Source organism: Fukomys damarensis, unplaced genomic scaffold (genome assembly GCF_012274545.1).
Source record: "Fukomys damarensis isolate Sample0158 unplaced genomic scaffold, DMR_v1.0_HiC HiC_scaffold_1, whole genome shotgun sequence".
Classification (NCBI taxonomy): Eukaryota; Metazoa; Chordata; class Mammalia; order Rodentia; family Bathyergidae; genus Fukomys; species Fukomys damarensis.
In genome coordinates this window covers 41,201,218-41,228,273 of record NW_022900913.1, presented here as the reverse complement: position 1 = coordinate 41,228,273, position 27,056 = coordinate 41,201,218, and the positions used below count along the sequence as shown (strand labels likewise).

Here is a 27,056-nt window from a genome sequence, read left to right as displayed (position 1 = left end):
TTCATCTGCATCTCTCGAATGACCAGTGATGTGGAGCATTTTTTCACATATTTACTTGCTGCTTTTATTTCTTTGAGAAATGTCTGTTCATTTCAGATGCCCATTTTTTAATCAGGTCTTTATATTTGGGGAGACTGGTTGTTTTGAGCTCTTTATATATTCTAGATAATAGGTCCTTTGTCTGAGGAGCAGCTGGTAAAAAGTTTTTCCCACATTGTAGGTTGTCTCTTAATTCTGTTGATGGTTTCTTTTGCAGTGCAGAAGCTTTTTAATAAGATGAGATCCCACTTGTTGAATCTTTGCGCTAGTTCCTGTGCTACTGAGGATTTGTTCATAAAGTCTTTTCCTATGCCAATGTCTTCCACAGTTCTCCCTAACTTATCTTCCAGCAAGTATAGTGTTGTTTTTATATTTAGATCTTTAATCCACTTGGATTTTAATTTAGTGCATGGTGACAGATAAGGGTCTAGTTTTAATCTTCTGCAGGTTGAGATCCAGTTTTTCCAACACCATTTATTAAAGAGGCTATCTTTCCTCCAGTGGGGACTGTCAGCTCCTTTGTCACATATGAGGTAGCTGAGTGTGTCTGGAGTTGTTTTTTTGTCTTCCATGTCTCTTCTCTTTAAAGCCTTGCATGCTTTAATTTCCATAGTAACTGCACGAACTGCACATCCATACATGTATCACACCTTTACCCCAATTGATGAACAATAAAAATCATTGGATATGACTGATCAGAGTCTTTTGCTGGGGATCGAGCATTGGCCGTCCCAGTCACCACTTTCTCACTTAGATCTGCTTTTAGTTTATTTTTCTTCAACCACGTGTCACATACTGAGCAGATGGGGACTAGCAGCTTACTGCAGAGGTCTCTAGCAGCTCACAGCTATTTTTTGGGGGGGTGTTGAGACAGAGTCTCACTATGTAGTTGAAACTGACCTGCAACTCACTATGTAGCTCAGGCTGGTCTCAAACTCACAGCGATCCTCCTGCCTCAGCCTCCAGAGTGCTGGGATTACAGGTGTGCGCCACCACACCCGGCTTCACAGCTATTTTTATATGCTTTTAGTGTATGTTATAAAACACTGATGAAGTCATTCACCTCAAACTCAAGGTTAGTATTTGGTTTTTTAAAGGTTTTTTTTAATAAAATAACATAAATGGAAGACTAGAATCCTTTTTTCCTTCCATGTTTTCTTTTTGTTCATTATTAGAACCAATTTCCTGCCTTTTAATTCTCCTGATATTCTTTTCAATGCTAACAGACATTCAAAAAGAAACAATTACTAAAATAGGGTATTGTGAATGGGGGAAACTACTGCATACAAACAGACCTAATATGTGAGGTAACAAAGTGATCACATGGAATCATATATTGTGAAGGACAGAACTAGACCTCAAGTCCCTCCCAGCTCTGAAATTCTTTGAAAATATGAATATGAAAAGTCTTAGGAAACAGGAAATGTGAATCAGAAAGAAAAGAATTTGCTGTTGAGACAGTAAAAATAATATAAAAATGTGCCAATATTAAGCCTTTCTAGTTTTTTAAAACAAAAATTACATCTATTGCTGCTGAAATCATTTTTGGTGAAACATAGTTAAACTAAATCTCAAATCTTTCCTATATTCAACCTTTATGGAAGATAGATTTTATATATAATTTTCACAGAAAATTGACTCTATCTTTTCTAAAAGGGCTTTATAGGAAATAAAACAAACTTATTAAACACTATACCAATTTTTAAAAATAGTCATTTTTTTAAAATCATGACAAAAGATAATTATATTAACATAAGATACCTATATTTTGTAGAATTTCAACAAGTTTTTCTCTTTTTGAGTATTGGCCTACTTGGAGAATGGTCTGCTGAACATCTCTACATGCTCCACCCACTTGTCCAACAGCAACAAACAAATAATTTGACTTTAAAAATTCCGCAGCCAACCTTGAAAAACAAAAAGATAATTCTTTAGCTTATAGCTCTCCATTCACATTCATGATATGCACTGAAGTCCTACAAGTATTACATGCATATTAATTAGGCAGCAGATAACAACAGTGACGATAAAATAATGTGGTTATGTCATTCCAAGTATTATTTTCAAGGATAAGGATACTGTTGATGTTTTGCAAAATATATAATTACTACTCAAAGTATGTCAAATTACAGATACAGTAATTCTCAGTGGATAAGCTGTACATGAAAAACTAAATAAAATGTATATGTAATAAAAACATGTAAACTAAAATAAATATCAAGCATAACATGCAAGGTTAATAAAAAATTGAAATGTATAAGTAGACACAACTAGACTAGAGACATCTTTCCCCCAAGCAAGCAAACAGGCCCTATTGGAGGAGCAGCAACCCCACCCTAAACAAGCAAGCCATGTCAGATGAGTAGCACCCTCTCAAAACCAAAAGTAGGCTCACATAACTGCAACCTTGACAAAAGGGCATGATCATTTACCAACTCCAAGCTGGCTCTACATTTTGCTTCCCTATGGCAAAATAATTTCATGACAAAGAGCATCTAAGAAATTCATGACTACCAAACCAGCACTCTAAAAGTTCTCAAGGATATCCTAGAAAGAGACAATGAAGTTAGCAGTGACAAAAGGTCTAATAGTATGAATAGTAAGTTGGGCATAAAGTAGAAGCGAAAGACAGAAAATCAGCAGAAGGAAAATAAAACAATGATAGGAATAAGATAATACCTCAATAATAATCCTCAACGTGAATGGCCTCAGTTACCCAATCAAAACACAAAGACTAGTGAAGTTATGAAGAAAGAAAATCCAACGGTATGCTGTACACAACACATTCAATCCAAAAAAGAAAAGCAAAGACTAAAAATTAGGTGATGGAAAAAATATTATATACAATGGGAATGCCCAAAAAAGTAGGTGTAGCTCTCCTACATTGAGACAAAGTGGACTTTAAGGCCAAAACTGATCAACAGAGGAAAAGATCACTAAATATTGATTAAGGGAACACAAAACAAGAACTACTAGATATAAAAGAATAAACAAACATAAACAAAATAAGAGTGGGGGACCTCAATGTCCCACTATCATAAATAGATCAACTAGATAAAAAAAATGAAATTTCAGAATTGAACAAAACCTTTGAATATATGGACTTTATATCTACAGTGTTCCACCCAACAATAGAATACACCATCTTTGGAGCAGCACATGGAACTTTCCCCCAAATAGACCACACTTTAGCCAATAAAGCTTAAGTATAAAACAATTAAAATTATGCCATGCATACTATCACATCATAGCAAAATGAAGTTGGAAATAATAAATGAAAAAAGATGAATTATCCAAATACATGGAAACTAAACATACAGTCTTAAATAAGCAGCAGGTTACAGAAAAAATAAAGAAATGACAGTTTTCAGAAATAAATAATAATGTCAATGCAACATACCAGAACTTAGGTGACACAATAAAAGTAGACCAATGTTTATAGCTGAAAGCACCCACATCACAAAAACAGAATGAGTCCAAATGTAAATAACCTAACTATGCACATCAAAATCCTAAAAAAATAAGAATAATCTAAACCCAAGGCTAGTACAACAAAGAAAATTATAAAGATTAGAGCAGAAAAAAAATGAAATTAAGACCAAATGGGGGGGGAGCAAACAATGAATTGAAGAGTTGTTTTTTCAAAAAAATAAAACAGATAAATCCTTAGCCAATCTAACCCAAAAAGTAAAGGCACAAATCAATGCAATTAAAAATAAGAAAGATGATAGGTCTGGGGATTTAGCTCAGTGGTTCCGCTGCCTGCCTTGTAAGTCCAAGGACCCAAGTTCGATCCCCGGTGCCAAAAAAAAAAAAGAGAAAGATGAAATCACAACATACACTGCCAAAATGAAAAGATTATTAACAACAACTTTGCAAACCTGTACACCAATAAATTGAAGAATTCAGAACAAACAGATATATTCCTAGATACATACAAATGACCAACAGTAAACCAAGATTTTAAAACTCTGAATAATCTAATAACAGACAATAAAATTGAATGAGGAATTAACCTACCAACTAAGAAAAGATTAGTGTTAGATTCTATGAAAATGTCAGGGAAATTCTAACATCAGTACGCCTTCAGATTTTTTTTTTAGCCTCAGCCCTCTCAAGATTTTTTAATGAAATTAAAAGAAAGAAGTATTTCCAAAGTCATTCTTAGAAGCTAGCATTACTCTGATTCACAGACAAGGATCCAACCAAAAAAGGAAACTTACAAGCCAATCTCTCCAATGAACACAGATGCAAAAATCCTCAACAAGATACGGGCAACATTCACCCAACAAATGTAACAAATCATCAAAACAACAAATCATCAAAAAGATCAACAGTGGCAAAGATAGCTCAACATATGCACATCAATAAATGTAATATATCACATAAACAGAAGCAAGCACAAAAATCACATGATCATCTCACCAGATGTAGAAGTCTTTGACAAAATCCAACATCCATTCATGATAAAAACCCTGAAAAAAATAGGTATAGAAAGACCTTATCTCAATCTGATAAAAACTGTATATGACAAACCTACTGCCAACATATTAAATGGGAAAACCGAAGGCTTCCTCTCTAAAAATCAGAAACAAGACAAAAATAGCCACTATTACCATTCCACTTCAACAGTCCTTGAAACATTAGAAAGAGCAATTAAGAATGAAAAAGAAATAAATGAGTATGTATAGGAAAGAAGTCAAATTATCATTATTTGTAGATGATATGATCCTCTTCATAGAACACTCCCAAAATCCACTGAAATACTCCCTGAATTAATAACCAAATTCAGTAATGTAGCAGGATACAAAATCAACACACAAAATCAGTAACTTTCCTGTGTAATAATGAACCTACTAAGAAACTAGAGGAAAAAATACCATTCAAAATAGCACCAACATAGGGAAATGGATGCATATTGAGGCCATACTCTTACATGAAATAAATAGGACACACGTGTAAATACTGAAGAGTTTCTCTGATGTAATAAACTAAAAGTGTAAATAAGGTTCAAACTGTATAACTGATAATGTGAAATAGGAAGAAAAGGGCTAAAGGAATAGGGGAAGTGGGAAGGGTAGGGGAAAGGAAAGAAGGAAAAAAATATGAGAAAAGGAAAAAATGGAAACAAAGCATTTGCAAATAGGGAAGGGTGGAGGGGTGAATGGAGGGCAGGGATAGAGAGAAAAAATAAGAACCAAGATACATCATGTAAAGGTACAAGATCCCAATAACGTAACTGCACTGTATACCAATAAACTTAATGAAAAGAAATAGCACCAAGAAAAATTAAATACTCAGGAATTAACATGAAAAATCTCTACAATGAAAACTACAATTCTTGAAAAAGGAAATCAAAAAGGACATTCAAAAATGGAAAGATACCTTATGCTCCTGGATAGGCAGAAAATCCAATATAGTCAAAGTGGCTGTACTTCCAAAATGAAAACACAGATTTAATGTGATCTAGTGAAAACACCAATAGCATTCTTCATAGAACTAGAGAAAACGATCCTAAAATTATATGGAGTCAGAAGTGACCCAAAATGGCAAAATCCTGGGTAACAAGAGCAAAGCAGTCTTCTATAGAGTGCCACTAGATTATGTCTTCAGCCTTGTCTAGTTCATTGAGCAACTGAGGGTACAGGCAGCTAGGGTACACACTTCTTTGGTGTCTAGGAAAGGGAACCAATTTATTGTACAGCAGAGTGAAGGTCCAAAGGCTATAACAGTAAGCCAAACTTAACAGTAAAAATTTTAATAAAAATAAATGTAAACACCCTACATGAACATTTTTTTCATGCACTAAGAATGGAACCAGAAAAACATGATTAGGGTTCTAATTAAATATTGTGGGGTTGATTTCTTTCATGGAAGATTGCTGCAAAACATTTGCTGAATGCCATGTCAAGCATACATGGTACTGGGAACACAAAGATGAATATGTTGTCTGCTTCTGAAGTGCTCGTATTAAGTAGTGTAGATACAGTTATACAAAAAAAGCTTATAATCCAATGTTAGAATTAAATGTACTGAACATTTACTAAACTCCAAGAAATGTTCAGTGCTTTATGTTAGTTTCTTTGACAGTAACTGTTATGGTTTAGCATTGGATGTACTCCAAAAGTCTCATGTAATCAGAGGTGGGGCTTTTGGAATGTGATTGGATCATGGTAGTGCTATACTCATTAGCTAAATGTGTTGTTGGGAGGTGAGGCCTGGTTGAAAGAAGTGCCACTGGGGTCATGCTTTTAAAGGACATATCTTTTTCTTTGTGTCTTCTCTTTTCCCTCTGCTTCCTAGTTGTCATAGATTGAGAAGCTTTCCTCTCCAATTGTCCTTCCATCATGCTATTTTGCTTGGAGCCAGCTAACTATAGACTAAATCCCTGCAACCCTAAACCAAATTAAACCTCTCCTCCTTTAAGTTTCAAGTGTCTAGTACTGTGATCCAGTAACAGGAAAGTGACTAATACAACAATGCCCAGGCATGAAGTCAAAAAAGAGTCAAGTTTGAAGCTTGATTTAATGAAGCAGTAAGCAAGAAGGTGGACCTGAAAAGGACCTAAATTAAGGTGAGAAGTAAGAAGAAATTGATGGATTTGAATTATTTTAGGGATACCTGCCAGGATATTTTTGAGTATTTCTGAAGAACAGAGAGTTGAAGGGATTATAAAACCATAAGCCATTAATCCAAATAAAGAAGACTGGAAATATAGAGTTAAAGAAAAAGGCAAGTTCAATTTTGGACATCAACATGAGTTATTGGTATTCACTGAGAGGAAAATCATTCTCAGAGTTAAATATTAAATTCTGGACTTTAGGACAGAGACAGCAAGAATATAGAGAATAACTCTGAGAGTATTATACAAAAGAGCAGGCCAAGGAAATAGATGCTACAATGACCAAGGGAATATGCAAAATAAGAAAAAGACTTTGGACAGAATATTGGGCAACTGGTAATATAAAGGTGAGGAGTCAAGAACCAAAAGTGTAAATAATTCAAAGTCAGAGAATATTATTCTATCACATACCTCCAAGGCTAATAAACGTGGCCCCAACAAATAATACTGACTGGCAGTAGTACAGATTAGTCTTTTTTGGGTGTCCAACATCCAAATACCTTCCTATTGAAGGGTAAATCCAAAAGAGACAAGTAGGAAGAATATCACCTTCTAATTAATTAGGTAATTATCTATTAAATAGTACCAAAGGTAATGGCAGGAATGCAAATACACCATTTCAGATTTAAGATACAATTAAATCATTTAAAAATTACTTTATGTACCACTAGGAAAAAATGCCAACTTGACCCAATGCTTTGATTTAGATTACCCCCCAATAAATTCTTAATATCACAGAAAGATTTTTGATCATATTAATAAGTAAAACAAATCAATAACCAGAACCACTACTTCTAGTGTGTCTGATACAGTACCATGGGATCCCATTAACATTCTAACAAGCCAAGAGACCAACTATACAGCAAAGAAACAGACCTATAACCCTAGAATCCACAGGTCATGTCAAACACTGCACACCACCTATAAGCTGCCAATCTGAAAAAACAGTGGAACAGTCTATGGAAAGAATAACTGGTAGGCCATTTTGGAGGCGACTTTTTATGAGGAAAGGGTATTGTCCAACAAGACACAGCAAATCTTTGAATCAAAGATCTCTATATGGTAAATGAGTATGAGAACCAAGAGATGCAAAAGTGACATAGATACAATCAATCCCTTATAATCCAGTTGGGAATCTGAATTCCCACTCTTCTTTCTCCTACAAATCTACATTATATAGGAATGTAGTTCTTGACTCCCAAAGAGAATAGTTTCAATAAATAAAATACTAAGAGTCACACTAAATTTTAAGCTAATGCTGCTGCATAGACACTTTAGGATTCCCTGTGTCAAGCAAAGGACCAGCTGCTAGGAAGAAGAGTTGCCATCCTAGCCAAGGATGAGTGATTCTAATTTCTGAATTCATCAGACAATGTGTCATACAGCATGATCCTCAAATACTTGTCAATAATAGGAACCTACATATGAATTTTCTACCAAAGTTGCAATACTGCCAAATTCTATATATGTAGGTCTGTCTACAGACATACCACCCTGAACATGCCCAATCTCATCTATCTATTCAGGTCCAAAACTAGGGCATAATAAAAATAACTTCATTCAGTAAGCACTTATTAAGGCCTACATAGGCGCTTCAATGCGCTTCAACATACACATTAAACAGAATGTGATTCTAACGGGCAAAAAAGGTAACAAAGTAAGAAACAATGAAAAATGTGGTATGCTTCTTAGGAGTAAACCAAGTTTTTAAATTACCTGTGTAAAAATCTTTAAAAATAGTCAAATCTCTCAAAAAGACTATTTACATTGCTTCTATTTCCATAAGATATTTACATACATAATTAAATTATTTTTAAGAAGAAACAAAATTTACCTTTGAATTTCTTCTGGAAAAGTTGCACTGAACAAAAGAGTTTGACGTTGTTCCTTTGTTGGCATTCCTGGGCAAGAAATTAACTTCTTCATTTCTGGTCCAAAACCCATATCCAACATGCGATCTGCTTCATCTAAAACTAAATACTTGACTTGCTTGAGACCAATCTGCAATATTTTTAAAGAATGGAAAAAATGCATATTAATTTATATTAAATGATAATATTCTCCACAATTCCAACTGCTGTAACATTTTTAGAGACAAAGACTAGAAATCAATGCATAAAATGAAAAATATGATCATCATAGATAAATACTATTAGTATTTATATGTATACTCAATTTTTTCTAATATATAAAACATTTTCTAAACTAAGACTTAATAAAGTTGGGCATGGTGGCACACGCCTTTAATCCCAGCACTCTGGAGGCTGAGGCAAGAGGACTGCCACAAGTCCAGCCTGGGCTACATAGTGAGTTCAAAGTCAGCCTGAATTACACAGTGAAATCATATCATAAAATCTGAAAGAAAAGAAAATATCTAGATCACTGTTATACAACTTGCAGCAATTACTTGGAAGTTCTATTATCTGCATTAACATACTATAACCACTAGCCACATGTAGCTATTAAGTACTGAAATACAGCTATTGTAACTATGGAATTAAAATTTTATCATTTTAAAATTTAAATAGCCATATACACCTAATCATTACTTGTACTGGAAAGCAAACCTAAACTGTACTATCTGATAAAGACAGACTCGTTAAGAAAAAAAAAATCCAACATTACATATTCAAATGTCTTAGAACTTAATTTTTTTCTAGTCCCTGTAAATCCTTAATAAAGTCTCCATTCTCAAAAATTAAAATTAAAAAAATTAAAGACTCCATTCTCTAATTAGTCAAACAGCTAGGAAATTCCTCTTACCTTTGCATGAACATTTATTGCTATAATGCAGAACATATTTGCAAAAAGACAAGTGACTATGGTACTGTGGTACCAGATGAAGATGATTAGGAAGATGGCTGAAGATAGTTAAGAAGAATTTAAGAGATGGATTTCTCTGGATACTCTGTTTTTCCCCACAACACTAGGGATAGTCTTTGCACTTACATCCCTAGTCCTTTTATTATGTTTTAAATTTTGAGACAGGATCTTGCTAAGTCACTAAATTCCCCAGACCAGACTTGAACTGGCAATTCTCCTACTTGCCTCCCATACAGCTAAGATTACAAACACTGCTATGCCCAGCTTCTAGATACTTCTAATAAATATCTTCAGAAAAGTGCCTTTGTTCAGGAAGAGCGTATTTTAAAAGGGCATTTAAAAAAAACAGATAAGGTTTATTAAAGTGAAAGACAGTACTGATAATTTAGTATGTGAATTATTTATTAGTTATGGTATTAGGGTTTGAACCCAAGGCCTTCACACTTATAATTACACCCCAATCCTTATTTTTTAGACAGGGTCTCAGTAAGTCTATATTGGGCTCAAATTTGTAATCCTCATGTCTCAAGAGTACTGGAATTACAGGTGTGGGCCACCCTGCCCAGCACTATGTGAATTCTAAAGTTAATACATAGCACTAGAATCTCTTCTTGAAGATTAGAAAATTAACAATCTTGATTAATACCACTCACATGCTTAAACAGGAGATAAAACTACTGATGTCACAAAGAGTTTCTTGGAAGTATTTCATCAAGTCAGATATGAAACTAGATATAAGTATCTATTGCATTTTCCTCCCAGTGTAATGAAGTATAGTATATGTATTTTGGACTCAAACCCAGATTCTTTTTCTTTTTATTTAACCATTTATTGACATTTGTTACTTGTACAAATCAATGGGTATCACTACAGCCATTTCCTTACATGGATATATGCTGTGTTGATCACGTCTGCCCCCAACATCTACCATGTCTCACACTCCCTCTCCCTTTATCTCCAGCCCCCTTCAATCCTTAAAGGTCCTCCTTTTACTTTCAAAAAACCCCATTTCTAACTCTATCACATACTAGAGCTAAGAGAGGAATTTTACATAAATGATATCATCTCACAGAGTTTGTATAAAATGGAAAATTTCATGTCCTACAGGACTATCTGAATGAAAAGTAACTGAAGGAATCTGATGGAGCCTAAAATGTAAATAAGGATTTTAGTAAACTTTTCTATTAAATAATCTTCATTACTCCATTCCTTTCCACTATAAAAAATCATCAATCTCACAACTTTGTTATCCCTCCAAAGCCTACCTTTTCTTTACCTATGATATCCATCAATCTTCCAGGAGTTGCACATAATATGTTACAGCCTTGTACTATTTGTCGGATTGAATGCCCCAACTGTGTTCCCCCATATATGACAACAGCTCTTACACAAGTCCTGTTGACAAGAAAATGTTATTTTCTAGTTATGTAAAAATTAGACATTTGTTTCTAACACAACAGAAATCCATAAAGAAACACAGTCAGCTGCCTAACAAATTCTGCCCAGGAATAAGCTGAAAGAGTAATGCTGAAAACTAAATGTCAAACAGGGGAAAATATTTTGCAACCTATCTGAGAAAGTGTTCTTCAAAAACACTGAGAAACAATACTACGCTCCCTTGTCAAATTAAAAAAAAAAAGCCAAAGACATGAATCAATGATCAATAAAAATACGAAAGCTTTGAAACATTTAAAAAAGCTCAATATTACTTTTAAAAGGATGACAAATGAAAAGTAACACTACAAAACAAAGTGAGAGTACCATGTCAGCTAGGTATAGGTTAATTAGCATTCAAGAATACACTGATACGAACAATTTTAGTCTATAAACAAAAATTTATCCTTTTACCCACTAAAATCACATCTAGAAATTAATTCTTCAGAAACGTTCCCACAAATGGTCAGAGATGAATGTATAGCAACATATACTGCCACCATTATTTTCAGTATAAAAAGACTGAACTAAGTGTTTGTAAGTAAAGATTAAATTATAGTACATACATTCCAAGGCATACAATGTATTCATTTCAAAGGGCTACTGTTCTATATTAAACATTATCTCCAACATATACTGTTAACTGTTGAAAAACCAAGTTTCTCAGGTGTGAACAAATAAATATGCTACCATTTCTTGAATGGAGGATTGAAGTGGACTCCTGAGTACTGGCTATTTCTGCAGTGATATATATGAAACTGTTAATAGTAACTGAAGAGGAGAATCAAAGTAATAGGGAAAATGTATGTTTTAATAAATAAGCTCACTGTTTTAAATGGCTTGTTATTTACTACAGTGAGGGTTAAATGACATAAATATATTGTACATATATTCTCTAATTCTTAATTCCTAGAAACAGACACAGTAAATGTTTACTGTTTTAAGCAACTAGCTTTTAAGACAACTTGTCAGGTAGCAAAAGATAACTAATATAATACCAAATGTTGGCAAAGGGTGTAGTGGAACTGGATTTCTCATACAGTGCTGGCAGAAATACAAGCTTTACAAATTCATGCTTTTAATATTAAAATTGATTTTAAATCTACAGATATACTTAAAACAAAAATTAGCCAGGCATAATGGCACAGGAGCACACACTGGTAGTCCCAATAATTAGAGAAGCTGAGGTAGAATAATTGCTTGAGCCCAAGAGTTCAAAGTTAGCTGGGCAACACAGCAAGACTTTGTCTCATTAAGAAAAAAAAAAGACAGCCGGGTGTCGTGGCGCACACCTGTAATCCCAGCACTCAGGAGGCTGAGGCAGAAGGATCGCTTTGAGTTCGAGACCAGCCTAGGCTACATAGAGTTTCAGGTCAGTGTCAACTACATAGTGAGACCCCGTCTCAAAAACAAACAAACAAACAAAAAGACAAGGCAAAAACATTTATTTGACAAGATGTTCATTATGGTCCTACTTACAATAGACCCAAGTTTAAAAGAAGCTAAAAGCCTTGAAATAAATGCTAAAGCTCTGGGTTTACACTCCAGTACCACAAAAAATAAAAAATAAAATGTATACACACAATTTTTAAATCATTAAAAATTGGGTCTAAGGGACAGGGACTTGGCTCAGCGGTTCGGTGGCCTGACTTGCAAGCGCAAGGACCCGAGTTCAATCCCCGGTACCAAAAAAAAATTGGGTCTAAGGGACAGGGACTTGGCTCAGCGGTTCGGTGGCCTGACTTGCAAGCGCAAGGACCCGAGTTCAATCCCCGGTACCAAAAAAAAATTGGGTCTAATTGTGCAAAAGTAGTTTTCCACATAATGAAGTTATAGGTAAAAGAGTAATTATTCAGAATATCCCAAGTTTAGTTTTTAAACGTACTGAAAAAATGTATCAGTATTTTCACTATTGTCCATATTATCTAATTTTAACAAGTATATTTCTTTTAAAAATACAAAGGATTCTATAAACAAAATTAAGAAAAATTATTTCAGTCACGTAATGCTACAAATTACATGAGTTCATTATTACTGAGCTCTTCTCAAAATAAATAAGAAAAAAATCTCTCAGAAAAACTATTTCAAGTAGCATTCCAAATGTACTTACCCATAGGAAAATTTTCTGGCTTCCAAGTAAATCTGGTTGATCAATTCTCGAGTTGGTGCTACAATAATACATTCTGGTTCCTGTAGCTCTTTAAAGCGACTGGAAGTTATTCCATCACGCATCATATGAGCCAAAATCGGCAAGAGAAAAGCCGCCTAGAAGTTAAATTGCCTAATTTACAGATTTATAGTGCATCACTCTTGTCCCCATGGAAAGCTATTCTTCATGCCCTATAGCCTTTGAGATTCTTCTTCCATCTTACTGGTATTTTTAGGTTGAGAAATTAAAATAGTTTTTGCTTCAACAAGTTAACATTTAAGTCTTTCTTTTTATATTATACAACATAAGATGTTTGATAAAATTAGTTACCCCCCAAAATATTTTTCAGTCTTTTAAGAAAAGTATGCCATGTGTTCTAAACAGATCTATTTATAGAGAGACATCTAGCTATAATTTGATGCAAATTACTGTACTTAACAGTTACTCTGAGTCTTTAAGAAGTAAAAATTATCACAGATAGAGAAAAAGGAATCTACAGGCAGAACAAATTTTGGAAATTATTATTTGTATTAATAAACATATCACTCTACTGAAGTTACATCAGACAAAAGAAATTCTGTGCTGCATTTTTCTCACCTAAGCAAATAAGACTTACTAAAATTTAACTTCAGAGCATGTTTAAGTCATTCATCAGCTGGTATGTTACAAAATTCATCTATTGTCCCTTCAATTTTCATATGGAGACCAGTTAAGACTAAAATAGCATGAGGACCGGAGATTTAGCTCAGTGGTGCAGCCACCTGCCTCACAAGCACAAAGTCCTGAGTTGAATCCCAAGTATAAAAAAAAAAAAAAAGAGATTAAAATGGTATGAATCAGGACTACAATCTGGAAACAGAAGTCTCATCTCATGGACCCTATTGAACAAGCCCCCCAGATTAACACTAAAACCAACCTGGTGCTATATTTCTCTTAGAATTACCAAACCTGAAGCTGGTTTAACACCAAGGACCTTGTATAATGCATACAGATATTTTTCACTCTTCATCTTCTGACTCCAAAATTTTATTGACTGTATTACATAAATATTCTCCCTCTCTCCATGTTTTATAACCTCTGGTGCTTTGATCTTCAATCATTTTGTTTTATATACTACTACATACCAGAAAGAGTTGAATACACTCAGAAACAAATTAACCATCCATGAAATACAACACTATCCTGGAAACAGTTCAAAAACTCCTTTAGCACCACACAAAACCCAATAAAACCAAAAATCAGGAGCAAAAACATGAATATTTATGACAGTTTAATGAAATTATCTATTAAAACTTCTATCTAACAAGAGAGTCAAGCTACAAAGCAGCAAACAGAGAACAGTTTAAATATATAGCAAAATACATTTAGAAAAATTACTTACAGTCTTCCCAGATCCTGTTTGAGCACAAGCCATCAAATCTCGACCTGCTAGTGTAACAGGAATACTATATTTCTGCACAGGAGTAAGCTTAGTATAGCCAGCTTTAGCAATGTTGTTATTAAGTGTCTGACCAAGATTAGCTTCCTCAAAAGTCTAAAAATAGAAAAGGGTAATGATTAAATTCCAAATATTGTATGTACATCACCTTATAAACATATTCCATCCGAGCTAGTTTAAAATTTTGTTCATTCCACCTTACATACTAAAGTTACCAATATACTCCACTGTTTATCAGGACTTGATAGAATTAGACAGTGGTTCTAAAAACATTTTTGCTCCTTCAAATCCTGTAAGACATTAAAAACTCTCATCGATAACAAAGGCTTTTTATAATTATTAAGATGAGACAGAAAGTTCTCCTAACTCTCCTTAGAAAATGTATTTCCCCAAAACATATTTTTCTCACATACTTAGGATATAAACATCTTTAAACTCTAGGGAAAAAAATCCTTTTTTAACAAATTTAAATAAAGTTTCCATTTTGGTATTGGGAACTGGAATAAAATGCAGCAATACAAAGCAATTAATTCTATACTTCCAAAGACTAAACCTTCCCACCAAACACTAAAAATGAATTTTTGTGTTGGTATAAACTTAAATAAATATACCAAATATTTTTAAATGAAAGTTTGCTATGTATTAATACAGAAACAATATACTGACCAGAATTGCTGGTGGTGCATCATGTCCAGAAACTTCAACAAGAATAGTGTCATATTTGTCAAAGTTTATGCCTGTCTGATAATGTGAAAAGATAGAGTCCTCATCCTCTGGTGGAGGTGGAGGTATGTAAGTCACTTTTGGCCCTTGGAATTTAAATTAAAAAACAATTTGTGTTACACAGACTAGAAGAAAAACTAAGAAAACACATGAAAATTGACAAAAATCAAGTTTTAAATATTGTAGAACTTTCCACTGCTTATAACTAATTTTTTTACTATTCAATCTTTTAAAAATTAAAAACATAACTAACACTTCTTTTAAACATTTCACATTTTTAGTGAATGCAATATACATTCATCTGGACCATAAAAACATTAATATACCTTGAATATCACCACCTTCTCCTCTTTCAGCTTCTGACTTCCAAGAATCTTAAAGGAGATCAAAAAGAGATTTTTTTTTAAATTAAGGGGTAAAAGAAACTTGTTTTTTATACAAAATCAAATACTTTACCTAAAGTAAAACTTACTCTTTCCAGAGCCTGCTATTACTTCTTCATTTAAACCTTTGTAACCACCTATTAAAGAAATTCATAGCAACAGTCAAGAATTGTGTCTTTACTTTCACTGGTTGTCTTCTAAGCAGAAAATTTCTCAAAATGAACAGGCATCTTTAAAGTCCCTTCCTGCAAATAATACTACATAAGGTAAAATAAGTAAAAGTAAACAGAATCTTAAGGACTTGGGGTACACAGCTCTGTGGTAAAGTACTTGTTTAGCAAGTACAAGGCCCTGGGCTGGATAGCTAGTACCTAAAACACAAAAAAAGAAATAATAGTGTCTTACATATTTTAAGTTTTCTTAGTACCAAAATGCCGCTTTATGGCAAGTAAGACTATTCTAAATTACTATATTTTTCTTAAGCTGTTATATCTTTTCTGTGACTAGTAAAGGAATATATTTTCTAAAACAAACTAACAGTCTGGTTGGAGATCCCTAAGACTATCAATGGTTTTAAGTCTGTAACTTACTAGGAGAACTCACGAGACTCACAATATAGTCGTATTCATGACTATGGTACAATACAATGGAAGAACAGGGAGCAAAATCAGCAAGAAGGAAAAGAACATGCAACAAAGCCCAGAGAGAAAACTAGACACAAGCTTCCAAGCATCTTCTCACCCTGGAGTTACAGAGTTGTGCAGTAGACGTTAAATGTTATCTACCAGAGTACATCAGAGAATTAGTGCCCAGAATTATCATTATGCCCTTGCTGTCTAGAACATACCATAACAAAATTCCAGACTCCCAGGAGTAAGCAAATATAAGCATAACTATAGTGTTTGTACAATTTAGATACAATGAATCTCTCAATTACAATGGTGGTAGCCTGTCCTAAATCCAAACTGTCAGATGCTAGTTCTGATGGTTAATTTTAAGTGTCAACTTGACTAGATTAAGGAATACATAGATAACAACTATCAACATTATTTCTGGTTACACCTATGAAAATATTTCCAGAAAATACTGACATTTGAATCAGCAGACAAGAAGGAAGATTCCCCCCTCATGGAACATGAGCAGGCAGCATTCAATCTGCCAAGAGATAGACAGAACAAAAAGGCAGAGGAAAAGCGAATTCTCTTTTTCTGGAGCTGGCCACCTTCCTCCTTCTCTCGAAAATTGGAATTGTAGGTTGTTGTCCAGGTACAGTGGCACATGCCTATAATACAAGAACTCCAGAGGCTCACTTTATAGCTTGTTTTTGTTTTTAGATAACTAATTATCTATTCTGCCACTTTCAGGTACTATGACTATAGTAGATATAAAAGCTAATCAGATACCACATTTTTTACATATGGCCTGTCAATAATTTTCTTGATTTTATTTCCACAGGTCTTGAAATCCTCTTTGTAAGATGTTAATATTTGTGGAAGATTTGACTTAACTAGCTTGTGACTTTATTTTACTATGATACTGGAGATCAAACAATATGGGCCTTGCATATGGTACACAAGTGCTCTACCACTGAGCCATATCCCCAGACCTAAGGTTTAGGTCATCTTTAAAAAAGCTTTTTCTGTATTAAAGCATCCAACAAGCTGAAGGAAGAGGCACTGTCGCCACTCTCAAAATAATAATAATTAACAATCTGTGAAGATATCAAACAAGCTTTACTGGCTTACTAGTCTGGAAAGCATTTTAACTTTTATATTATACTTAAGTATTTACAAATCACATATATTGAACTTATTTTTTTTTAACAAATCACATATTGAAAAAAAATTTTTGCGGTACCAGAGATCGAACTCAGAACCTTGCGCTTGCAAGGCAGCTGCAGTGCACCACTGAGCTAACTCCCTGGCCCACATATATTGAACTTTATCCCTTAGACCAAATAATTATCCTATGATGAGAAACACTTTTTCACAATGATTTGTACATACAAATATATCTCAATATTTAACATCTGCACAGTAACCCACTTTTGTGTTAAACAGTTATTTACTGGTAAATTTTGGACAATTTCAGTTTTTACTTAGTGTAAATGAAGACTCAGTGCATGTACTAAAATATCTATAGTATACAATTCCTGATAAAAGTGCTAGACTGAAAAGGAAATAAACTGGAGATTATCAAGGATCTTTCCAATATTGGCTATATAGATTTATACTACTCAGTTTTTAAAAGTAGTAATAGTTATCGAATTTCAAAGTTAAATTCAAGTTTCAGTGACTTTAGCCTCAGAGAGGTTAATCAATTAAGAACTTACCTCGTCCACGTGCACTGCCACTTCTGCTGCGGTAAGTGTCACCATTACCTGGACGACATTGTTTGCAAAATATTTAGCGAAAACACTCATCTCCCTCAAGCACATAAACTATACAGCTATCTTTTTATCAATATAAAGTAATTACTTAGCCTCTCTAGATCCTTCATTCTGTTTTTGTAATTTAAATCTTACTTGAATTTTTTCATCAATACCTGTGTTCTATTTCATTTTCTTTTCAAATTAATTTCTACCTCAGAAACCATTCTTTGAAAGCAGAATAAGCTTCATTTTCCTTCACCACTTAAAATTGTAATTCACACCTCAAATTAACTGGCAAAAAACATGGAAAAAGTAATTTACAATACACAAATTTTACAGAGAATGCAAAATTATTCATATATTTTTGACTACAGATCTAGATAAGAAAGTAAAATCACTACCTAACATACTTAAATATCTATATATTAAGTTTGCTAATTCCAGTGATAAAAACATATGTGAATAATATACATTCTTAATTCTATTTCTCACCTGTACCACTTACTGCTGTTCTTCTAGAACCAAAAAGGCCACCAGTGCGCTGTGCTCTCTCATCTTGGTCACATTCATTATCTTTATTTGGAAAAAGTAAAACTAGATTATGTTACTTTTAAGAAGCTTTTCATTATTCAGTAAAGTTAATAGTGTCAGAAATTAAAAGATGTTGGGTACAATAGTTTTAAAAAGAATCACAATGAGTACTTTTCTAAGTATCACACAAAGAATTTCTCTATAAATTATGCATATCAATTACCAGTTCCTTGTTTTATTAAAACTATTTTATAAAATAAGTTAGAGCCAATACAATGCCAAAATAGAAGCAAAAGATAAATCTCCTCCCAAAAGTAGCACTTACTGCCCCCAGAAACTTCACACTGCATCATACTGCTTATTGTCCAGAATAGCACCCTTGCTCTACTGCCAAATCTAACCTAATCAGCTCTACATAGAATCCTTCAGATCACATCAGTTTTTTAAAAAAGGAACAATTTACTAACCTTTTATACATGTATTATTACAAACTCATTGATGTTTCTAGCATCGAAAACCATTAATCTGTCCTTCTAAGTAAGAGATACATGCATTTGAACTGATTTCTGAAGAGAGTACACATCTAAGAATGATGGTTGGTGGAATTTATGGTAAAAAGCCATATGAAAGGCCAGCTATTAATAATATCAGCTACATTAGCAAGGCTCCAAAACACTTAACCATATATATACTAAAAACTGAGGCACACAAACTTCTGAGAAAAGTTAATTCTTCCAACTTAACCAATATACAATTATGTGACTAAAAATGTTATATACAATGTCAATTATTCATTTGTATCAGCCACTGTGTTAATAAATTTAATCTTCACTTTATGTGACAGTGGTCTTTTTTAATCATTTCCTTCTTAACAGAACCACACCATTTGCAACACACTACTAACTTGATCTTCCTATGCCAAATCCTCCACGGCAACCTCGGAAACTACCTCTTCCACCTCTTCTGGATGGCCCTGAAGCTTCTGCATCATTTCCATCTTGATAGCCTATAATATTAAAATACACAGACAAGAATAACACATAAGAGTAGTAATAAAGAAAGCTTGGAAAACATAGTAACCAAATTTAATTTACATTCTCCACAACTCAATGACTATAAGCAAACACTGTAGAAGGCATTAACATGTTCCCACTGGCTTGAACCACCATTGGTACATGCATGACTCTCCCTGAGCAGCTTGTACCACTGACAGTACAAACATATCTAACCATTTTTGTTGGTCTTTTCACTAATAAAAGTCTACAAATGGACAGTCTAGTTAGTTGCTTGAATATGAATATATTATTGGGAATTTCTAAATATTAATATTATTCACATCAATTAAAAATTATTACAATAGGGAACACTCTGCTTCTTGGCAGGAAGGCAGTTGTCTATGCCAGTGCCACCCCATGCCAGGACAAGTGGGTTACACACAAAGTCACTCCCTGGGGACTGCCCTGAGCTGGCTCAAGCAGCTGCACCCTCACCAGCTCAGAAGCAGGGGCTGAGATGGTGCCGGTGGGCAGCTGCTGGTGTAGATGACCCAGGCCAGGGTCTGAGAAGATCCTACCAAGTGGTGCTTCCCACCCTTGGGGGTCGGGATTCCCAACCATGGACTTCAATCATTAGGGTCCAGCTGCGCATGCCTGACGACCCCAAACCTTGAGTCTTCTAAGCCTTGGGCCTGGCAGGAATGTTCAAAAATGGGTACCAAGGAGGTGCATTTATTGAAATCTTTATTTCTCAGGGCAAAACTCCTGCAGAAAAATGGAAGATCCTTGGCAGTCCTCTGATTTGGAAAGAGTCTGATAAAGAAATTTTAAAAATTTGTGTTTCTTCTGCAAGGTAGCAGTCAAACAAAATTCAATTACAAAAGGAAAATAAGCAAATCTATGGGGTGATCCAGAGGTTTCTTGTATTTCAGATATACATAACCCTGGGACAGGACATCACTACTGAACTGCTAATTACTGATTTAAGAACATCAAAAGAAGACTTAATTTATGGACAATTTGTAACTGTCCTCAAGCCCTCTTGATGCAAAAATCCCACTCTTCATGATCAAGCACAAAATTTGGTGCAATCTGTGCAAAGACTTGGCGGCATATACCAGTGAAATATTCAAGAGGGCAGTTTTCCAGTCACTACATAGCATTATTATCTCAGCTAATTGTAAGCCACAGAAGATATTCCTCTTAAAATCAGAGCCTCAAACAATGCTGATAAAGATGAACCTACAGACATTATCCTGCAAAGCTGCCAACTAACAACAGATGTTCCACATCGCACAGATGCTAAACATGACTAAACTTCATCAAACTGAAATAAACTTTGGAGGACATCCACTAAGATCAGCAGAATCTGTAGATGCACCTGGGAAAACTAAAAACCCATCTATCTGTACATTCACCCACTTTGCAGGTGAACAGCAAGGGGTACAGGAGCTGCAAAGCAACAACAGGGTAGTTTTACCCATGAAATGCTCAGTGCTAAATTTCTGTCCATTTAGGATTTGTTTTTAATCTAAGGTTTTCTTTTTATTTTTTCTGGTAGAAGTACTCCAATTCAGTGAAAAATAAAATTTGCAAGTTTTTGAGGAGGTCAAAAGTGAATCATTGGAGTACTCATGCATGGATAATGAAGATGATAATGATTTTTAGGTTGGCCATGTGAGCCAAAGTTCCTGTGACAGTGAAATTGAGCAAGGATTGATACACGTACAGGGAATGCAGACCTCCTTGATTCAGATGACAAAGAAAACAGCAATGGGAATGCATACTGGACTACTTGAAATGTTGCAAAATGGTCACGCAACCAAATGGAACAACCCAGTGTTAGCACTAGGTCTAAAAATATAGAGAGGATGTTGGCAAGAATGAAGCCTACTGAACAGAATGCCAGCACTGCCCTTCAATGTTGGAAATTGTAACAGACGAAATACTACACGATGTTGTGAGATACACAAAGGCTGAAATACAGGTAAAACATTCTGTATGCACCAACAGCCACATTCAAAATGTATTTATTATGACACCTCACCAGCTGAACTGAATGCATTCATAGATCTGCTATGCTTAACAGGAATGTCTCATGGTAATGACAGGAATGTAAGACTTCTTGAAAAATGATGGGTCAAATATAGCATAAAAACATATGCTCTTCTAGATGCAAAGAAGATGCAAAGACTGATTATGCTTTCAATTTAGAAATGTATCCTGGAACTCAGCCACCAGGTCCTTATTCATATAGCAATAAACTAAATGATGTTGTGAGCAAACTTGTTACTCCCTCTCCCAAACTAACTGGAATGTGACATTTGTCAGTTGGTTCACCAATTTGCAATTGATGTTATGCTTGCTAATAGAGCAGAAGTTGACTGGCATAGGAACTGTGCTCAACAACAAAGCAGAAATTTCAAATGAAATGTTACAATTTCAAAACAAAGAATTACAGAGTACAATCTTTGCATTAACCTCATATATGGCAAAGAAAAACAAACTGGTACCACTGATGTCAACATTGCTCAACAATGGACGTATTAATAGGGAAACCTTGGCAAAACAGAAACCAGATATGGAAACTTTCTACAACAAAACCAAAGGCAGAGTAGATGTTGTTGATGAGTTATGCAGAAAATATGATGTCACTCAAAACACAAGGCACTGGCCAATGGTTGTGTTTTACTCAATCCTAAACATGTATGGCATAAATAGTTTGATAGTTTACACAGAAAATAACAAGTGCAAAATACCATGGAGAAATTTTCTTAAGAGGATTGGGACTGGAACCCATAAGAGATCATTTACAGCAGAGGAAACACAAAATGTTTCTGCCCAGGGAACTCTGCAAAACAATTACAGAGCACAATGGTGAGCTGACAGGTGAAGAGGCAGGCACAGAATCACAAACACCTCCAAAGACAACAGGAAAACCAAAAAGATGTCAACTGTGCCCTACAAGAAAGGACAGAAAAAAACAAAACATACATGCTATGTAAGCAATACTTGTGTGTGGAGCATGTAGTTTTCATGTGTAAAAACTGTCTTGGGTGTGACAGGTGAAGCAAAGATTATTTCTGTGGTAGACTTTTGTTTGTAAAGGTTTTTATCTCTGATGTTATCTTTTAATTTTGGTAAGCAAGTAAACAGCTAATATGAAAATGCTGATTTCTATTCTAAGCACTCATTATATATTTGATATTTTCTTTTATTGATACCTTATTTTCCTGCTATGTACACATTGTACAACACAGTAGGAAGCTCCTAACAAAACAGGAAGAAAGGTAACAAGAATGGCCCATCACATAGGAAAGAAAAGCTAAGCACATGTGCTGTCAGTGTAAGACGTGAGCATAGAACAAGCATTTGTCATTTGTGAGGACTGCATTGGGTGTGACAACTAAAGTATTTCTGTTATAGAGTTCTATTGCTATTTTCATTGTAGTTCCCATAGGAATTTATTTCTGATGCTATCTTGTAGGTTTCATAATCAAGTATATAGCTGATGTGAAAATTTTGGTTATTCTAAATGCATACTTATTAAAAATTTAATACTTTATATATTTTATGTTCCTGTTACTGACACATTGTGTAATATATTAAGAATCTCCTGACAAAACAGAAAGACCAGCAAGATTTTTTTCCTACAAAAATGCCAGGAAAGTAAAATTTACATGTGCTGTCAGTGTGAGTGATACGTGTACAGGGAACATGCTGTTGTCATGTGTGAAGACTGCCTAAGGTGTGACAATTTGAAGATGATTTTTCTGTAGAGTGCCATTGGTATTTTCATTGTAGTTCATACAGGAATTTATTTCTGTTATTTTTTTGACTTTGTACACCAAATAAGAGTTGATGTTGAAAAATGTTTAGCTTTTTATAAACATTCAATATTCAAAATTCAAAAAATTATTATAGTAATCAACAAACTTCATTAAATTCAAATAATAGTTTACAGAAAAAATTTTAACACAAAAATCTTTTAAGCACACCACTGCTGCTATATATAATACACATTTACAACTTCTATACCACAAATTAGCTGTATTATAATTTTATATCACTTTAATGTTTTCCTTAAGGAACTATAATATGACATCTGGTCTGCTAAAGCAACATCCTTCTTTGCATTACAGTAATCAAACACCCCTGAGAAGCAGTAACAGCCATCCACTCCGATATTCACACATGTACCACTGATGGTTTAAGTCAGAGGAAATGAATGAATTCAAATCAGTTTCCTGGCAATAAGACAAATTATGTCCCTATCATGAATATATTAACAGCTACCAAAAGGAAAAGCCACAATTGATCTATAAATGTTCTACTACACCTATCTATCTATCTATCTATCTATTTATTTGGATACCAGGGATCGAACTCAGGACCTTGCACTTGCAAGGCAGGTGGTGGAACCACTGAGCTAAAAAATCCCCAGCCATAGTATGACAATATTAATAGACAGGTCTAATAATCAGAAAAACCTATTGCTTATTTTGTAAATTAAAACTAAAAAATGAGTAAAAGTATCGCTTGACTAAAACATTGAAAAGACACAAACTATTAACTATTGTACAATCTACAAAAGGATTAAATAAATCCTAGGCTTATAATTGCTCTCTGTAGAAAACAGAAAACACCTCAATCAAAATAGGTAGGCATATATAAAATCTCATTTTCTGTTAGAAGTAATTCATATTTTTTCAGCTTTAATTGAGTTTATTGGTACATTTTAGGGATACAGTACAGTTACATTCATTGTTGGGAATTTGTACCTCTACAAGACAAGTCTTGGTTCTCATTTTTTCCCCTTGTCCCTGCCCTCCCTTCACCCCCTCCTCCCCTCCCCATCTACAAACACTTTATTTCCATCTTTTCATTATCTCACATTTTTTTCTTTTCCCTTATTACCCTTCCCCTACCCATCCCACCTTCCCTACACCTTTAGCTCCTTTCTTCCCATTTCTAAATGTCAGTAATCTTATTAGGATCTTCTGTATTATTGCAGATTATTCACACAAGAGAAACTATTTGGTATTTACACATGTGTGCCTTATTTTACTTAGGAGTATATCTTCAATATGTATCCATTTTCCTATGAATGAATCTATTTTCTCATTATTTATGGCTGAGTAATATTCCATTTTATAGAGAAACCACATCTTCTTTATCCAGTTTCTTTAATTCAGTTGAAAACCAAAAATATCAATAGAAATACTTAAAATAAAATTGATTGCACTTAAAGCAAAATCAGGTCAATTCCAAACCTAAATGTCAAATAAGCAGGAAACTGAGAATGTTTAGTTTATGCATTTTGAAACTGCACTATTTGCATCTAAAAATAATGATCAATAAAAGTAAAAGTCCTAGACATGCTACTTGACAGTAAATAAGCCTATTTTAAAAGACTATTATTTAAATGAAATAAAATTAAAAGTAAATTTATAATTATGTTTATTGCACATTATGCCTGAGTTTATTACCTAACTATAACTCAAAGTGTACACAAATTTTTATAGCAACATTAGTGGTAGCAGCCAAAGTGAAAACAATCCAACTGTCCATCAGCTGAACCATAAACAAAATGTATACACACACACACACTGAAATACAATTCAGCCAATAAAAACAAGTTAAGTAATAGGTGGCACAAACCCTTATACTCAGCACTCTGAGAGGCCAAGGCATGAGGACTGGGAGTTCAAGCCTAGCCTGAGCAACTCAGCAACTTAGCAAGACCTGTCTCAAGATTTTAAAAAAGGGCTAGGGATGTAGCTTTTTGTGAAAGTCCTGGGTTCTAAAACAAAAATAGTATCTTCATAGCCTTATAGGCAGGAAAGAGTTCTTGAACATGACCAAAAAGAAAAGCATCAACCATACAAACAGTAAGTTAACAGTTAAAATGACTAATTTCTATTCATCAAAAGACCCCCAACACAGATGTCATACAGGAGCTATACATACTACTTTTGCAACTTTTTGTATACTTTATTTACAAATAAAAATTAAAAATAAAAGCACCCAATAGGAAAATGTCCAAAAAGCTAGTCTGATCAACAAAGTGTAAGGGAGAAGGCATCACAATTCCAGACTTCAAATTATACTACAAAGCTACAGTGATAAAAACAACATGGTATTGGAGAAAAAAAAGACTTGTGGATCAATGGAACAGAATAGAAGATGCAGAAAGAACTCCAGGCATATTCAGTTACCTTATCTTTGACAAAGGAGCCAAAAACCTTCACTGGAGTAAAGACAGCCTCTATAATAAATGGGAAAACTGGCTTTCTGCATGTCACCTAGACCCATATCCTCTCACTATGCATTAATAAAATCAAAATGGATCAAAGGTCTAAATATTGGAACAGAAATAATCTGCTGGAAGACAAAAGAGCTAAAACTCTTAAATACAGGTATAGGTAAAGACCTTCTGAACAATACCTTAAGTGCACAAGAAATAATACCAAGAATTGACAATTGGGATCATACCAAATTTAGAAGCATCTGCACACCAAAGAAACTGGATGAAGAGACAACCTACTGAATGAGAAAAATTTTTGCCAGCTACTACTGACAAGGGACTAGTATCTAGTATATATAAAAAATTCAAAAAAACTTAAGACTCCTCAAATTTAAAGACACAATTAGAAAATAAACTTCTAAGATGAAAAGACACTTCTTACAGAAATACAAATGGTCAATAAATACACAAAAAAATGCTCAACATCACTTGCCATTTGAGAAATGCAAATTAAAACAACTGATATTCCATCTCACTCCAGAATGAATAGCTATATGCAGGAAATCAAATAATAACAAATGTAGGAGGCTGCAGGGGGACTTCTTCATTCTTGGTGGGAGTGTAAACTGGTACAACTACTATGGAAATCAATATACAGACTTCTTAAAAAACTAAAAATATTTTATCCTGCTATTCCCCTACTAGGTTTAAAGACATCATATTACTGTAATACATGCATATCCACATTTATAGCAACACAATTCATAACAGCCTAAATGTCCATCAACAGATGAATGGATAATGAAAATGTGGTATTTATATACAATAGAGTAGTGCTCTACCATAAAGAAGAATAAACGAGTTATATGCAGGAAAATGGAAGCATCTTGAGACTATTAAGTGAAGTAAACCAGACACACAGAAGCTTAAATATTGCATGGTTTCTCTTAATAAGAACCCCAATGTATAAATTGCAAAATAAAGAAGAGACAGTAGAGGGGCTGGGGATTTAGCTCAGTGGTTTGGTGGCCTGCCTTGCAAGCGCAAGGACCTGATTAAAAAAAAAAAAAAAAAAAAAAAAAAAGAACAGACAGTAGGAAGAAGGAAATAGTGAGATTAATCTTTAGCATATGGAAAGGGAACTGAAAGATGGAAAGGGGAGGGAGGGGCAGGAAAAGGGATTGGGTTTTGTGAAGTGCTGTGTACACACACGAAGTCTACAAGAAATGTGATTATTATGGGGGGCTGGGGATTTAGCTCAGTGGTTCGGTGGCCTGCCTTGCAAGCACAAGGACCGGAGT

The 27,056-nt window shown here is 34.3% G+C and overlaps 1 protein-coding gene and 1 pseudogene across 3 annotated transcripts in view; one reads left to right on the top strand and one right to left on the bottom strand.

Annotated features, from left to right (window-relative positions):
• The window catches only part of Ddx4 (DEAD-box helicase 4), a 91,514-nt gene that overhangs the window by 12,402 nt on the left and 52,056 nt on the right, over nucleotides 1–27,056 (bottom strand). For all 3 annotated transcript variants that reach the window (XM_010626888.1, XM_010626890.1, XM_010626889.2), the window contains 11 exons: nucleotides 19,418–19,519; nucleotides 18,475–18,555; nucleotides 17,944–17,991; nucleotides 15,701–15,748; nucleotides 15,555–15,602; nucleotides 15,172–15,314; nucleotides 14,449–14,601; nucleotides 13,029–13,183; nucleotides 10,750–10,879; nucleotides 8,496–8,662; nucleotides 1,801–1,946 (listed from right to left, as the gene is read on the bottom strand). In XM_010626888.1, the coding sequence (XP_010625190.1) occupies nucleotides 1,801–1,946; nucleotides 8,496–8,662; nucleotides 10,750–10,879; nucleotides 13,029–13,183; nucleotides 14,449–14,601; nucleotides 15,172–15,314; nucleotides 15,555–15,602; nucleotides 15,701–15,748; nucleotides 17,944–17,991; nucleotides 18,475–18,555; nucleotides 19,418–19,519 (1,221 nt within the window). The remainder of the gene's footprint in view (nucleotides 1–1,800; nucleotides 1,947–8,495; nucleotides 8,663–10,749; nucleotides 10,880–13,028; nucleotides 13,184–14,448; nucleotides 14,602–15,171; nucleotides 15,315–15,554; nucleotides 15,603–15,700; nucleotides 15,749–17,943; nucleotides 17,992–18,474; nucleotides 18,556–19,417; nucleotides 19,520–27,056) is intronic.
• LOC117285455 lies at nucleotides 20,210–21,038 on the top strand (annotated as a pseudogene).